At 48.3% G+C, this 17,041-nt stretch overlaps 1 protein-coding gene across 1 annotated transcript in view; it reads left to right on the top strand.

The window, feature by feature from the left end:
- Positions 1-32: 32 nt before the first annotated feature.
- The window catches only part of POU2F1 (POU class 2 homeobox 1), a 124,147-nt gene continuing 107,138 nt past the window's right edge, over positions 33-17,041 (top strand). Inside the window, exon 1 of the mRNA XM_084867051.1 lies at positions 33-128. Coding sequence (XP_084723177.1) covers positions 68-128 — 61 coding nt within the window. The 5' untranslated portion in view covers positions 33-67. The remainder of the gene's footprint in view (positions 129-17,041) is intronic.

Below are 17,041 nucleotides of genomic sequence, written 5' to 3'. Positions count from 1 at the left end.
GCGGGGGGAGGGGAGCCGGAGCGAGGGAGGGCTTATCGACCCGGCGATTTTGGTTAAAATATTCAAAATGGCGGACGGAGGAGCAGCGAGTCAAGATGAGAGTTCAGCCGCGGCGGCAGCAGCAGCAGGTAATCATTACGGCATTTTACATATTCATATTCATACTCGAGCCGGGCTCCCGCGGCCCCCCCGCGACTTAGCATAATTTATTAGTACTCAGGATTATTATAATTAACGGCGGGGCGCTGGGGGGCCGGAGAGCGCCGAGCCCCCGCCGGGCGCCGAGCGGAGGGGGAGAGGCTCTCAGCGGCCGGGCGGAGGGGGACCCGGGGCACCGGGGCTGCGGCCCGGCCCGCCGGACCCGGCCCGGCCTCCGCCTCCTCGCCGCCTCGAGCCCGAGCGGGTCCGCGGCGGGGCCGGGGCCGAGCAGGACAATGAAGACGCTTTACATATTCATAGCGGCGGGCGGCCCGGCGGGCGGGCGGGGGGGCGTGGAGGCCGGGCGGCGGCGGCACAATGCCGGGAGGCGGCGTGCCCGGGCGGACCCGGCGGCCGGACCCGAGCACGCGTGCCCCCGGGAGCGGCGCGGCGGGGCGGGGCGGCGGGGGGCGTCCGCGGGGAGCGCCGCCGCCGCTCGGAACCCGGTCTGGCCGGGGTCACGGCCCCGCGCCTCGCTGCGCCCGCTCGTTCCCCGGGGTGGGGGGGCGGCCCGCCTCGAGCAGTCCCGCGCCTGGGGTTCCGCTCCGTGCCCTCGGGCGACCCTCGAGAAGCCCCCCTCGGAGGGCACGTCCTCGCGCCGGCGGCCGGCAGCCCCGCGGGTCCCGGGCGGGCGCGGTCCCGGAGGGGCCGGGGGGAGGCGCCGGCGCGGTGTAGCCCCGCGCCCCTCCCTGACCCTCCCGGAGTTGGGCCACGCGCCCCCGGGGCCCCGGGACGCGGCGGTGAGGCCGGCCGGTTAGGGGACCCCCGGCCTAACAAGTTGCTACCATCCCAGTCCCCCCCCCCCCCCTCCGTGGGGAGTGGGGAGGCGAGATCCCCGCCGGCCCGCGGCCGCGTCTGCCCGCCGGGGGCTGGGTCCTCCCCGCTCGCCGCTGCGCGGATCCTCTCTCATTTGAATAATGTCTAATTCGGGGAGGTTTATATTATTGAAATGGCCGCCTGGCTTTCCCCGCCTCTCATGTTTAGTAATTCAGACCTTTAATAACAGCCACTCACAGCCCAACGCCGTGTTTATATTTTACATTCGCCCCATGTGCTTTTGTGGTTCGATATGATTCTTTTTTTTTTTTTTTTTCCTTGGCAATCCACAGGGCTCTGAGATCAAACCCAGGCTGTGCCGGGAAAGGAAGGGGGAGCGAGGCCTGGCTCCTCCTGCAGTTGCCTAGGCCTCATGCTCTCTGCAGTCTGATTTATTTACTAATAACCGAAATGACTCCCCTCACCCAGTCTCACGCACCCCCTACTCCGCGGGCACAGAGGACCCTCCCGAGGCCTCACCAGCCTTCCCACAGCCCCGAGCTGAGCATTAACTCTGTCTTGTTTTGTTTTCTCTTAAAAAGACTTTTATAGTGTGCAGTAATATTGGGCCTAAGTGGGGGAGGGGTGCGGGGGGGGGGGGGACTGACCTATTTTCAGAGGCTAAATAAAGCCTTTTTGGGATTCACTTTGTTTTGGTGGAGCTCCTTGCCCTCTGGCTCCAACCCCCAAATTAAACACTTGCTAGCTTTGTCAAGGTGGGTCAAAGACTTTTGAAACCAGTCTTTTTTTTTCCTTCTTCTAGTTGGGGAATAGCTAAGTATTTTATAAGTCCTAATTTACAGCACTTTCAGAACTTCTCAGGGCTGCGCTCCCTTTTCAACCTCTTTATTGGGATTTAAAATAGGGCTGATAGTAATTTTTCGGTCACTGTCACAGACTTGCTTATTTTAATTGGAGCACTCGAAAACAGAAATGGGGTTCTGATTTCTTTGAGTGTTTGTGTCACGATTAAATGAGTAAAATGGAGAAATAAACACTCATTGTGTCCGCCCTGATCTCTGAACTTAATCACCCTCCCAGCACACCCGCCACCTCTTCTTAAAATTGTCAGAATGGATTTTGTTCTATGTAGATTTAGGACAGTTGGTCGGTGAAGGGTATATTAATTTCTACTAGGTAAAAGAAACAGTAATTTTGAATTTTGGTCTTTCCCTTGATGAAGTTTCCCCCCATTTTATTTTGTATAGTCGTGTTTTTAAAATCATGGTGTTGCTTCTCATGGTGGTTTTTTTGTTTTTTTTCTCTCCCCCCAGGCTGGGAGAGGAAAGTATCAGAAGGGTTGTTCAACACTGATGTGTTAAACCTCTGAAATTACGTTAAGGCCCTGTAGTTGCTAGCTACAGATTTGGTGAGACTTTGATTTTAAGTTTAATTTGTAACAAAAATCTAGGTTTAATGGGCTAAAGCAAGCCAATTTCAAATAACCAGTTCTTACCATTTTTCTTCTTTAACCTCCAGTAGGCAGGTCCCAAATGCAGCAAGGGGAAAAAAATCTGTAGCTTCCACAAGACTGCTCAGGTGAATGACTGTTTCAGAGCTCTGAAGCTTGAGGTCAGGTGGACAAAAAGCAGGAATATGATTTCGTGCCTTAAGTAGCATATGTTTTGCACAGGACTCTTAAGATATGGTCAAACTGATGATGTCATTGGACAGAGGACAAGGTGCAGTTAATTTGATTTATTGTCCTGGGGTGAAGTGTAGCAGCGAAACCCTCTCATAGGGAAACCATTTATCTCTGGACAATTTCCTTTATAGCTGCAATTTAACCACCACCGAGGCTGTAGGTATTTTATCCAAGAGGAGAAAGTGGACATTGCATTTTACAAACAAAATTTCACTGTTATAATTTCTGTAATTCAGAAAAGGATGACTATTATGAACTGGCCTTTTATATTCTGGTTGGCTTTCTATGCTATTGTAAAAATTAATTTCCTCAAATTCTCACGTGGAGACTATAGGCCTTAAATAAGTGTCATCTTGGAAGTGATCCAGCTGCATGCTTATTTTAGCTGGCTTCTTCCTGACCCCCCCCCCCCCCCCCCACACACACACACACTGTAAGCTGTTTCTTGATTTAATCAGAGCACAGTCCAGGCTAAAGGAGAGACCGTGTGTGTTCCTTGTATCTATTTCCACGAATAAAGTGACGTTAAAGAGAATGAGGGCTAGTTGTTCTTTTAGGTTGAAATTATAGTGTTTGAAATAAAGTAGACTAACAGGAAAGCCTGTGCTTTGCAAATAGTTTTTAAAAATACGATTCATAACTCTTTTTGATTTTGTGTTAGTCTGGACAAGTTTGTGGATTTTATTTTGATTTATTAGTGATTTTTAAAATTTATAAAATTTCACTTATAATTTTTGACATCTGAGTAGATTTTCCTGTTAGACATTTTTTTTTTTTTTTTTTTTTTTTAATACAACTAGTTTTTCTTAGGATTAAAATGCTCTGGGAGTGTGGACGTATTGCTTTATTCCTAACTCTGACTTGTGAGCCACGCTTGTTGGATGGAGTATTTTATGTTACTTTTGAGCCTGCAGAAGTTGTACCATGCCTGTCTGCTTTTGCATCTGTCAGGTGGCTTCCCACAAGTTTTCAGAAAACCCATTGTCACTTCCATCTTACCTTGCCCCACCTATTAATTACAATGGTGCTTTTGAATTTAGGTCCTGAAAATTCATGTCACAGTTGACCGAATGCTTTTAATTTTTAAAAGGACCAGTCTGCTTGTAAGCTATTTTTGTACAAGTAATTTTTAACCTCTTCCCAAACTAATTTCTGATTTCTTTCATTTTGTCATAAAAAATCCCAGTAGTCAGGGGAAATACAAACGACTACTGCTATTCAGGTTTAAATGGTATGGTATTGTGCTGTATTTTTAATTTACTGATTTCTGAATTGATAGGTATAATGCAACAGAAATGAAATGTCTCACTGCTGCCTGGGTTGAAGTCATTGTTAAGCTGTTTCCACCTGGTCAGTGGATTCAGAAATAAGTGGAGGGCTCAGAATGTTAAATTAAATTGCTCTTATCAAGCCATCAAATGTGTTTAAAGGAGCCTTTAATATCTTAAGCAGGTGGTTCTATAATCCCAGAACTGAACATTTAAATGCTATCTTTTATAAGTGTTTTCCACTCAAAATGAAATATTTAAAGTTTCTTAAATCTGTATTACTGGGTCTTAAATTTAGTTGTATTTTTTCAATTGGTCACTCTCCTTCATGAATACCTATTTCCTTTGTTGCAGAAAGACTCTAATATGATGTGGTGAATACTGCCTTATTGTTACCAGTTATTTTTGTTTTGTATTTACTATAATATTGAAAACCCACAGCCCCAGTCTTCACATACTCACCTTCTTTTGGCCATTATTAAAATCAATTTTATTTTAAAACTCTGTTGTGTGACTGTCATTAATTTGCTTTTATACAACATTATTGGTTCAGTTACACAGTTTTTGTAATTCATAAAGACTGAAACCTCAATTTGAGCAGGGATGTGTTTTCCTAATGGAAATGATTGCATTTAGAACTATTCAAATAATTACTGTTTACAGAACAGAACAAGTCACAGACAAAACATGCCCCTTTTCAGTCACCCCTGTTCTTGTTGCTGTTGCCTCTTTAATGTTAAATGCCTGAGCAAACATGCTTATTATGTATTTCTCTGGGGAAATCTAATATTGGGCGGGAGGTGCCTGTGGATCTGCTAGTTCCACATCTGCCTTCCTCGAGTTTCTGCATCCCTCCTGGATGAAGTCTTTCTTCCTCTTCCTTTTAAGGACATTCTTTGGGCCAGAATTCTCCCTTATTATCTTTTTGTGTTGCTTAAATAAGATAAATATCTTTCAGAGTGGAATCAAGGTTGAACGAGGTAATAATTATGGTTCACAGAATAGCATTTCCTTCTCCATCTTCTTTTACTGGGTGTTTTTGCACATTATTGACATTTTGTGAATAAGGATAATTGGATAATTTCATAGATTTATATTTCTTCTTAGGAACAAATCGGTTTTATGTTGTACTGACATCTTTCTGACTGTGTCTAAGCTGGCAGTGAGCCCTTATAAACTCTTTCAGCAGTTAGAGCAATGGGACCAAAAATAGCACAAGCGGAGCCAGGGCCTGACTTACCGGTCCATTTACGGGATGTTTCAAGTTGGAAATGAGAATTGTCTTGAGCTTCAGAACCTCTGATTGAAGAAGCTCTTTATGTACCATGTGCGTAGTTTATAGAGCTGTGTGTTTTAACTACAGGAAGTTAACTTATTGAGTATTGGTATGGCATCTTGTTTGTACTCAGTGACTGATATAGCTTCTTTGTTGTTTCTTTTTAATTTATTTTTTCCAGTTAAACAAATACTCAGGTTTTCAGTGTTGCCTAGATTTTGCTGACAGGACTAGTAAAGAGCAAAAGAAGAATCAGTAAGCCTCTCGGTTTATCAGATTATTTTTTAAGTACTGTCCAGGAACCTGGGTATTCATCCAGAAAAGGAGCCATAAATTAATTTTTTTAAAAAGACATTGTGAAAAGCACAGAACTAAGTTCAATATGAGTATTGGTTGTAGTAGCTTTATGCAGCCTCCAGTATTAAGTACAGTTTGAAATGTGATTTATTTCCTCATCTGCTGTGTCACTTTATTGGTTTTTATGTTGGAACTGTAACAATAATGTATACATAAAATTAGTAAAATAGTAAAAATTATGGTTGGTCTTATTTTTATTTTGCCAGTGGGCATTCACTTTGCAATCAAAGATAATAAACATTATGCTGTGTGTGTTAGCTCAGTTGTGTATGGCAGGTGGTCACTTTAAGTAAAAGGGTTATACTGACTGGCTTTATAACCTACTAAGTGAATATACTTTTTAGAAAAAAGAGACTTAGCTGTTTTCTTGTCTTAGTCACTTATTTTAATGGTCTGTGTAATGGGGGTGGGGAGTAGAAGCTCCCCCCCCCCCCCCCTTTTGCTGATTCATACTGCAGCAAACAAGTATATTATAATCAATCTTTTGAAAATAGTTATTTAAACAGTTCTTTGCTTACACAGAGTGTCTGTTATATACTTGCTCTTGTGCTGGTTATCTTTGGGAATAGCAAGGGACTGTAAGGCTCTGCTGTGGGACAGTTGATGTGTTTACTTAGCAGGGAAGATTGAAAGCCAGTGTTTGTAATTACATATTAAAATATGTAACAGATAATAAGGATCAGAGTAGAGATCAGGGTGTGTCTGCGTTTGTAGAAACAACACATCCTAGAACCTTATAGCTGGAAGGTAATGGAGATGCACTGCTCGTAAGCCATGACTGCTACCGTGTTGCCCCGAAAATAAGACATCCTCCGAAAATAAGACCTACTTACAGGTTTCCTTCTGAATGAAATATAAGGCATCCCCCGAAAATAAGGCCCCCCTAGGCTAAACATGAGAGATTTGGTCCACTGATTCTGAAAGAAACGGAGTCACAAGAAATTCACCAGGAAATTCAGGAATTGGATTGTTATGGAGATGTTCCAGAAGATGATGACATGATTGTCATTGAATAAATGAGTAAATTCTTGATACTGTAGGATTCACAGTTTGTCTGGTTTGTGTTGACAACTACCGTACTACCGTACCATTTATAGGTAATAAATTTCCTTTATTTTCATTTAACAATAAATGTGTGCCGTATTCTTCTTCATGGAAAATTAAGACATCCCCTGAAAATTAGACCTAGCGCATCTTTGGGAGCAAAAATTAATATAAGACACTGTCTTATTTTCGGGGAAACAGGGTAGTAATGCTGAGAGCTTCTCACAGGGGTCCGTGGCATGCCCACCGTCTCTCAACAGATGAGTAACGGGTCAGAACACAAGACTTCTGGCTGTCCAGTCTCCTTCCACCACATTGCTGCTAGTCAGACTTTCAGAAGGAGGTGAGATTTTTAAGCTGAGCTCAAAAGGGCAAAAACATTAGAGGGAGGAGAAGATGGGAGGTTGTGGTCTAGATTGTGCTGTGAAGGTGAAGAAGGAGGTCTTTGTTCTGTGCGCAGAGAGGCTGGGGAGGTTTTTAAAGTAAGGAATCTTGTGGTAAAAGATGTTTTAGGTTTGATATGGTAGTGTGCAAGAGAGTTTGAAATAGGAGGGGAGAGATTGGACCCATGGAAACCAGTATATAAAAATTGAGTTGTGTTGCCTGACTGGCGTAGCTCAGTGGTTGAGCGTCCACTTATGAACCAGGAGGTCACAGTTCCTGGTCGGAGCACATGCCTGGATTGCAGACTCGACCCCCAGTGTAGGGTGTGCAGGAGACAGCTGGTCACTGATTCTCTCTCATCATTGGTGTTTCTATCTCTCCCTCTCCCTTCCTCTCTGAAATCAATAAAAATTTCAAAAAAATTAGGTGTGTTGTTTGTAGACTAATTGCTTTAAGTTCTGTTAGAGATACAGACGTAGTAAGACAATTAATTACCTGACCTCAAGAGGCTTTCGATCTGATATGATGTAATGAAATAGATCATCAGGGATGAAGATGATGAGGATGCTGTCCATTTACTGTATTTTTCGGACCATAAGACGCACTTTTTTCCCCCCAGAAGTGGGGGGGGGAAAGTCCCTGCGTCTTATGGTCCAAATATAGCCTACACATATACTGTAAAAAAAAAAGTTTTTTTACTTGCCCGGCTCTGTGTGGTCTCTGTGTGCTTGCCCGGCTCTAAAATGGTTCTAAATGCTGCTGTTTACTTTACAGGGTTGATTACATGTGTTTATGACTGTGATGTTGGGTTTTAATGCACATACAATATTTTAGGACACTATTTGTTTCAGAATCTTTTTTTCTTCATTTCCCTTCTCTAAAAACTGGTGCATCTTATGGTCCGGTGCGTCTTATGGTCCGAAAAATATGGTACATCGCAGATAAGAACCTGTAGGAGAAATTTTTGCTGGGTCTTATAGGAGGAACTAGTTTATTTCTGAGCAGTGGTTTTTTCTCAGTTTTCTGGACACTTTGTGCTTGACTTAGTTTTCTTTCCAAGTCATATTACAGTGTTCAGGCTAAATCATTAACCTGAAAGATTACATAGGCAATTGTGGTATGCATTTTTCTTAGCCTCATTCCCCATCCCATTTTGTTTGGTATTTCTTTTATTGCTTCCACTTTAAACTCTTGTTATTTTGTGTTTTATGTGAGCTACTTTATATCCTTTCTGGAGCAAGGCAGGTATAAAATTATCATAACTGTGACATAATGATAATGTTGGTGTTTTTATAGTACCTTAAAATTTATAGCAGCACTCTCATTTTTATTACTTCTGTCAGTCCTTTCAGGCAAGTATTATTATACCCATTTTGTAGTTGAGTAAAATAAAGCCCAGATTAAGTGACTTTCCTAAGGTCACATGCTTAGTAAGCACTGAGTGTGCTTGGGGAATAGCCAACACTTGCAGGTTAATGATGACCTAGGCCAGTGGTCGGCAAACTCATTAGTTAAGAGAACCAAACATCAACAATACAATGATTGAAATTTCTTTTGAGAGACAGATTTTTAAAACTTAAACTTCTTCTAACTCCACTTCTTCAAAATAGACTTGCCCAGGCTGTGGTATTTTGTTAAAGAACCACACTCAAGGAGCCAAAGAGCCCCATGTGGCTCGCGAGCTGCAGTTTGCCGACCATGGGCCTAGTCTGTGTTCTGGAGACTGGTGGAAACCAGGCTGTGACTGTGAGGGGGCCTCCCATGCTGGGTGCTGGTGAAGGCGTTTGGATTTCATTTGCTAGGCAGTAGAGAGTCATTGAATTTTTTTGTTCTTGAGCTATGATCAAAGCCCTTTATTTAGAGTGTTTAGCAGCTAATTAGAGTCAAAGGGGAAACGAGGTTTTGAGTTTAGCTGAACAGAATTAGGGAAGTGGAAGATGGAGCCATTTGGGGAATAGGCAGTGAGCTCAGTGATAGACATGTCATTTCAGACATGATTGGGTGGGTCCTATTAGATTATACATTCACTGTGTGAGCAACATAGAAATGTGAGGATTGAGGTTTGTGCTCAAGCCACTGTGTGTGGACGGAGCATTGAGTCTGAGCACTAAATTCTAGACCTTTTTTGGCCTTGGCACTGACTTCTGTGGTTCTCTCAGCAGTGAGGTGGTGATAATACCAGTGTCAGAGGATGCTGTGGGAGTGACAGATGCAGATTAAAAGCATTTTAAAGTCCTGTGTAGTTTTGCTTACATAGGCACAAGAGTTAGATGTGCTCTGGAGAGAAGAGCTTTGGCTGGCCAGTGATTTGGGGCGTCTGACAGCAGGGCGTCCATTTCCAGGTGTGGCCACACCTTGGGAGAGGGAGCTACTCCCCTACGGTCCTGAAATGCTACAGCGGAGCTGCTACATTGTAGCCAACATAAACTGATCTTTGATCTCAGGCTCTTCTGCTGAATGCCCCACTCCCGAGTCTGCCTATGCATTCTTACCTTTTACTACTTCCTTGAAGAGCATGACCGAACAATTCCACCAGGAAGTCCCCTTACAGGCCCATCACAAACACAGAGTTTCTTTGATCAGGTTTTAATTTTTTTAAAAATCTTAAAACTGTGTTCAACAGCTGCCCTGGGAGGGTGGCTGTGTTTTATTCTGCTGCTTGCTTGGGCTCCTCTCCCCTCCTCTCCCCCTCCAGTCCCATCCAGGTTTGAGACACAGGACATGAAACAAACCATGGGTTCTGGTCAGGCTGGTGTGTGGGGTGCTCTGTGGGAAGCTCACATGGTCCTTCCCTTGGAAAGTTGTGTGTGTGGTGTGTGTGCAGAGGGCTCGGGAGCTGAGGACCTGGTTCTAGACCAGCGGTCACCACTGGTGGTCTGTGAGGTCCGAAAGGTTGGCGACTGCTGGTTAGCTTTGTGACTTTGGGACAAGTTTACTTCACACTGATTTTTCTTTTTCTTTTTCATTTGCATTTGTAAATAAGAGAGTCCAAACTCTTAAAAGTCCTCAGAATTGTTTTTTAAATGAATTTGAAGCTGAAGCTTCCTGTATGAAAGTTAAGCATGCAGCTGTTGCGATGGAAAGTGGGTGCAGGGCCAGGGGGAAAGTGACTCTGCTACCTTGTCCCTGATCCTTAGGACTCTGTGCTGCACTGCATGAAACAGCCTGTTATCATGAGGGACCCATCTGTCCATTGTTCTTGCTCCACAAATAGTTCATCCAAGCCTGTGCTCGTGTGCTACTTTCTCTGAATTTAGCAAATTTAGCACTTCATTATACTCAGTCTTATTTTTCCTCTAATTTAGTTTATATAAGTAATTCTTATATAAGAAACACTTTGCTGGAGACAGAGTAGATATTTAGTAAACAATGCTGACTGATTAAACTAGGGGTTCTTAACCTTTGCTGGGATTAGAATCACCCATGGAACTTTTTTTTAAAATTGATTTTTGGAGAGAGGAAGGGAGGGATGGAGGGAGGGAGAGAGAGAGAGGTGTCAATTTGTTCCACTTATTTATGCATTCATTGGTAGATTCTTTTTTTAAAAAAAAAAAAAATATATATATATATATTTTATTGATATTTCACAGAGAGGAGGAAGGGAGAGAGATAGAGAGCTAGAAATGTCGATGAGAGAGAAATATCGACCAGCTGCCTCTTGCACACCCCCCACCGGGGATGTGCCCGCAACCAACGTACATGCCCTTGACTGGAATCGAACCTGGGACCTTTCAGTCCGCAGACTGACGCTCTACCACTGAGCCAAACCGGCTTCGGCTCATTGGTAGATTCTTATATGTGCTATGACTGGGGATCGAATCCAAAACTTTGGCATATCGGGACAACTCTAACCAACTGAGCTACTTAGCCAGGACACCCATACAACTTTTTCAACACGCAAAGGACCAGGCCTTCCCCCTTGAGTTTCTCCTACAGTAGAGGACACCTATAGTTTAAAAAGCTTTGCAAGTTTTTCGATAACATTGAATGAGCAGGAGAGGATCCAAGATGGCTGCTCGGGTATACACCTAGCCGCAGCAGCTCACAACAATTTCAAGGGAATACAACTAAAATGTAGAGTGGACATTGCCCAGAGCTACAGGTAGTCGACTGACTGAAAACTCTACAATAGGAAGGAGGGAGAAAACCAGAAGGAAAATCAGAGGAGCTGAAAAAAAGCCTAAGGTACGGAGACATGCTGCGCGCTCGCACGCACGCGCGTGGAGAGGTCGCAGCCAGAGAGGAGGAGAGGGCTGGGTGCTGCCTGGCGTTCCCTAGCAGGAAGGAAATAGAACCCCCAGCCTGGGCTGAACCCCCGAACCGGCAGCGCTGAGCCCCAAGTTATGTGCCAGACCCTGGGGACCCAGGCTCCGGCAGGGGGAGACAATCCCGGGGGACGGCGAAATGCGGGGCCCCCGGAGTCGCGCGCACATGGCGCGCAGAGGACTGAATGTTGACTCTGATGCTGGATTACCCTAGCCGGAAGAAACAAAGCCTCCGGCGGCAGCTCTGAGCCTCAGTCCAGACCGCCCCGAACTCCAGGTCTGGGCCAGTCCCTGGGGACCCAGGCTCGGGCAGGGGGAGACGGAGCTGTGAGGTGGAGTCCTGGGAGCGCGGCAAAAGGCCGAGCCCCCGGAGTCGCGCACACTGTGCGCAGAGGACAGTCTGTTGACTCTGATCCTGGACTCCCCTAGTGGGAGGGAGAAAGAAAGCTCCAGACTGGAGGAACGCCACGAGGAGCAGGAGCCCCTGCCGGACACTGGCCAGCCGGGCGCCAGCAAGGAGCAGGGCGACGGGGCCCCCAGTGGGGGGGGTGCCCCTGAGCCTTCGACTGCTGAGCGCTGGCAACGGAGCCAAGGACGGGGGCTGCTTCCTGGGCGGCGCCGACTCCGGCAACAGGCTGGAGCAGCGCGGGAGCCCACGGAGAACAAAGGGGTGCCACAGGCCAACCTGCTGAGCTCCCAGGACAAGGAGGAAGAAACCAAAGAAGTTCTCAATGTGAAGAAATCAAGTGAGAGCAAATGATAGTAAAATTACTTAAGAAAGAATACAAAGAAGATCTTGAAAAATCAAAGACTAAGTCAGAACTCAACGCACCAGCCAACATTGCAACATAAATGCGTTTTGTTTTTTTTTTTAAAAAAGAAAAAAAAGAGGAGAAAAAAGGGACAGAATGTTGGAACAGCGGCGACCAGGCCTAGAGTGGCCAGGCACAAGGCAGTGGCAGCTGGGCCTGGAGCAGCAGTGGCCAGGCCCTAGAGCAGCAGCAGCCAGAACAAGAGCATCAACGGCCAGCACTGGAGCAGCCAGACCTGGGGCAGTGGCAGCCAGGCCTGAGGCAGAGGCGGCCAAGCCCAGGGTGGCCAGTCCAGGAACACCCAGACACGGAGTGGCTGGGCCCGGAGAAGCCCGGTCCAGAGCAGCCGGGTTGGGAGCAGCCAGGCCCAGAACAGCAGTAGCCAAGCACGGAGCATCCAGGCTGGGAGCGGCCAGGCTCGGAGCAGCCGGGTCGGGTGCGGCCAGGCCCGGAGCAGCAGCGGCCAGGCTGGGAGCGGCCAGGCCCGGAGCAGCTGGGTCTGGTGTGGCCAGGCCTGGAGCAGCGGCTGCCAGGCTAGGAGCAGCCAGGTCCGGAGCAGCCGGGTCTGGTGTGGCCAGGCCCGGAGCAGCGGCTGCCAGGCTGGGAGCGGCCAGGCCCAGAGCAACAGCTGCCAGGCTGGGAGCGGCCAGGCCCGGAGCAGCTGGGTCTGGTGCGGCCAGGCCCGGAGCAGCGACTGCCAGGCTGGGAGCGGCCAGGCCCCGAGCAGCCGGGTCTGGTGCGGCCAGGCCCGGAGCAGCAGCTGCCAGGCTGGGAGCGGCCAGGCCCGGAGCAGCAGCTGCCAGGCTGGGAGCGGCCAGGCCCGGAGCAGCCGGGTCTGGTGCGGCCAGGCCAGGAGCAGCGGCTGCCAGGCTGGGAGCGGCCAGGTCCGGAGCAGCAGCTGCCAGGCTGGGAGCGGCCAGGCCCGGAGCAGCCGGGTCTGGTGCGGCCAGGCCAGGAGCAGCGGCTGCCAGGCTGGGAGCGGCCAGGCCCGGAGCAGCAGCTGCCAGGCTGGGAGCGGCCAGGCCCGGAGCAGCCGGGTCTGGTGCGGCCAGGCCAGGAGCAGCGGCTGCCAGGCTGGGAGCGGCCAGGCCCGGAGCAGCCGGGTCTTGTGCGGCCAGGCCCGGAGCAGCGGCTGCCAGGCTGGGAGCGGCCAGGCCCGGAGCAGCCGGGTCTGGTGCGGCCAGGCCCGGAGCAGCGGCTGCCAGGCTGGGAGCGGCCAGGCCCGGAGCAGCCGGGTCTGGTGCGGCCAGGCCAGGAGCAGCGGCTGCCAGGCTGGGAGCGGCCAGGCCCGGAGCAGCCGGGTCTGGTGCGGCCAGGCCCGGAGCAGCGGCTGCCAGGCTGGGAGCGGCCAGGCCCGGAGCAGCCGGGTCTGGTGCGGCCAGGCCCGGAGCAGCGGCTGCCAGGCTGGGAGCGGCCAGGCCCGGAGCAGCCGGGTCTGGTGCGGCCAGGCCAGGAGCAGCGGCTGCCAGGCTGGGAGCGGCCAGGCCCGGAGCAGCGGCTGCCAGGCTGGGAGCGGCCAGGCCCGGAGCAGCGGCTGACAGGCTGGGAGCGTCCAGGCCCGGAGCGGCCGGGACCGGAGCAACCGGTCCCAGAGCAGCCGGGTCGGGTGCGGCCAGGCCTGTAGCAGCAACAGCCAAGTCCAGAGCAACTAGGTCGGGAGCGGCAGTCACCAGACCCGGAGCAGCTGGTTGTGGAACGAACCAGAGCAACAGAGGCCAGGCCCGGAGCAGCCAGGCCCGAAACAGCTTGCTCCTCGCCTGTATCTGCCCACGGCTGCCTCTCAGACATGGCTGGAAACTTTTGCGGGAACTTGAGGGTCTGCTGAATCAAGTGATGAAGGCTTAGATCTGGATGTGTTGAGTTAGTATAGCGCTGGGGTGTTGATCTGTGAGTGCCTTGGGTGGGGCCTGGATGAGGCTGGTTGACCTATTTGAAAATGTCTTTTGTGTGAAGTGTATCATTGGGCATGTGGAGGTATTATTGATATGAGAAAATGCTAAGTAACAGATCTACTATCTGAAAAGGGATTTACTATCGGGGAAAGGGAGGGAGGAAGAGACTGAACATAAACTGTGCACCTATGGATGAGGACAATGGGGGATGGGGAGGGGGCAGAGGGTAGGGTGGGAACCTGGTGGAGGGAGGAAGAAATGAGGAACCTTTGTAATAATATGAACAATAAAGATTGATTTAAAAAAAAAAAAAAACATTGAATGAGCATTTGTTGCATTTTTTAAATATATATTTTATTAAATTATTATTTTTGTTACATATACCATTCCCCCCCCCCTCCCCCCCCGTACATACGTTTGTTGCATTTTAAGATTATTGCTTAGACTCTGGTTCTCAGTGTGCAAAAATTGCTCTATAGTTGAAGGAAACAGAACTGGAACCTTGGCTCCTTATTGTGTTTATAACTCTGTCTAGCTTTCTGTGCTGAACAAAATCATTTAACTTTTCTGCTCAGAGGGTTCTCATTGATAAGTTGGGGATTATTTTCATCATTTTTTCTTTTTAAGTTGTGGAATTCTTCAAAAACATCTCTTGGGTGAAGACCAGTAAAGAGCAGATTCCTTAAGAAGTTTGGCTTTCATCTGATACTGTTTTAACGGACATATTAAGAACTAGTAGCTTGCTGAAACTGGTTTGGCTCAGTGGTAGAGCGTCGGTCTGCAGACTGAAAGGTCCTGGGTTTGATTCTGGTCAAGGGCATGTACCTTGGTTGCGGGCACATCCCTGGTGGAGGGTGTGCAAGAGGCAGCTGGTCAATGTTTCTCTGTCATCATTGTTTCTAGCTCTCTATCTCTCTCTCTTCCTCTCTGTAAAAAATCAATAAAATATATTAAAAAAAAACCAAAACTAGTAGCTCTGTGCACGAATCCGTGCACCAGTAGCTCACCAGAAGCTCTCCGCCTGTTGCCCCTCCCTCCTGTAGCTCTCCCTTTCCCCTCCCGCCTCCCCCCTCATAGCTTGCTGCCCTGCCCCTTTCTGTAGCTCTCCGCCCCACCCTCCTGTTGATCCCTGATCCAGTCTTTACCAGGTTGGTCGTTATGCCTCAGGGTATAATGGATAATTAGCATATTCTTCTCTTATTATCCTATCGCATAAAAGAGTAATATGCAAATTAACCATCACCTTGCTATGCCCACAAGCCGTGCCCACAAAGCCAATCAGGAGCAAATAAGCCCAACCAAGATGACTATGGCCATAGAGAGCAGGAGAGAGCCTTGGTTTTCTTAGGCTATGGAGGAAGCCAAGCTTTCTGCTTGCCCTTGTGGGCCTAGGCCTCCACTCTAGGCTACAAAGTTTCAATTATAGAAGATACATAAGTCCCAACAGAAATGGCTGCCGCCAGGGAGCAAGCAGAAGGCTTGGCTCTGCTCTAGGTTACAAAGTTTCAATTGTAGAAGATAAATAAACCCCAGATGCTGGGCCTCTGCTTGGGTTGCCCTGGGGGCGTGGCTGGCCTGTAAACCACCACAGGCCCCTTGCCCAGGTTTCCCCCAACCCCAAGGGAATCCCCACCCTGATCCGGGACACCCTTCAGGGCAAACCAGCTGGCCTCCACCCATGCACCAGGCCTCTTTCCTATCTAATAAAAGAGTAATATGCAGATTGATCATGCCAACACAAAAGATGGCTGCCCCCATGTGGTCAATGATCCTGCCCCATGTAGACACAAGATGGCCACCACAAGACAGCCAGCAGGAGAGGGCAGTTGGGAGGGACAAGGCCTGCAAGGGAGGGCAGTTTGGGATGATTAAGCCTGCAGGGAGGGCAGTTAGGGATTACCAGGCTGGCAGAGGAGTGAAGTTGGGGGTGACCAGGCCTACAGTGAAGGGAGACCCAGACCTGCAGGGGAGAGCAGTTGGGGGGGACCAGGTCTACAGGGGAGGGCAGTTAGTGGTAACCAGGCCTGCAGGGAAGGTCAGTTGTGGGGAATCCAGGCCTGCAGGGGAGAGCAGTTGGGGGGGACCAGGGGAGGGCAATTAGGAAAAAACAGGCTGGCAGAGGAGCAGTTAGGCATCAATCAGGCTGGCAGGTAGAAGCTGTTAGGGGGAATCAGGAAGGCAAGCAGTTGAGCAGTTGGGAGCCAGTAGTCCTGGATTGTGAGAGGGATGTCCGACTGCCAGTTTAGACCCAACCCCCTAAAATTTTGTCCACCGGGCCTCTAGTATAGGATATAAAGCACACTAGGCTTGATCCTATCTTGGCAACAGAGCTGACTCTCTGGAAAGGTGTTATTTAGATTTTAAACTGGAGACATCTTATTAGAATGTGAAAGAACAAGGAAGTAAGCTTATCAGAAACTGTAGTCATTCTCAATGGGAGCATGAACTAGTTTGCAATTAACCATCCAGACTGGTCCTTCCAAATTCACAGGAGGTTTGGGAAGGACTCTACAGGAAGTGGTGTGTACAGAAATGTGAAGGATGCTGCAAGTCAATTGCCCATGGCTGCCAGTAGGGAGTGGGGCTGAAAGTGTTCTTGGCAAGGTATGATACATACATAATTTTGGAAACTAGTGAAAACAGCACTTTCAAGGAACTGAAGCTTGGCTTGGCTGGTTCTGGAAGAGCCGGATTTAGCTGAAGAGTTGAAGATGATTTTCAAGACCGTGGCCACTTTATAGTGGCCAAATACACAGGCAAATTTTGGAGGAGATTCCACACCTTCCCACCAATGTATTTCTAATGAGAATAAACAACACTTGCTAAGTCTTTGTCCACTTACCGTACTAAACGCTTTACAGCATTTTCATACTAATCCTCACAATGACCTTTTGAAGTGTGTACAGCTGCACCCTCACCTTCCACGGGAGAAAACTGCCCTGTAAAGAGGCTGAGTGCACACCCACGTCCGACCTGTTTTGGTTGTGGAACCTCTAACTCAGTGTTTCCCAAACTTCTCTCATGATGAGAATCACCTGGTGGAGCTGTTAAAATACAGATTCCTGAATCCCAACTAAGAAGTGC

This window comes from Pipistrellus hanaki (assembly GCF_964339955.1).
Source record: "Pipistrellus hanaki genome assembly, chromosome: 18".
NCBI lineage: Eukaryota > Metazoa > Chordata > Mammalia > Chiroptera > Vespertilionidae > Pipistrellus > Pipistrellus hanaki.
The sequence above is the reverse complement of the archived record's forward strand: the minus strand, read 5'-3'. Positions and strand labels throughout refer to the sequence as shown.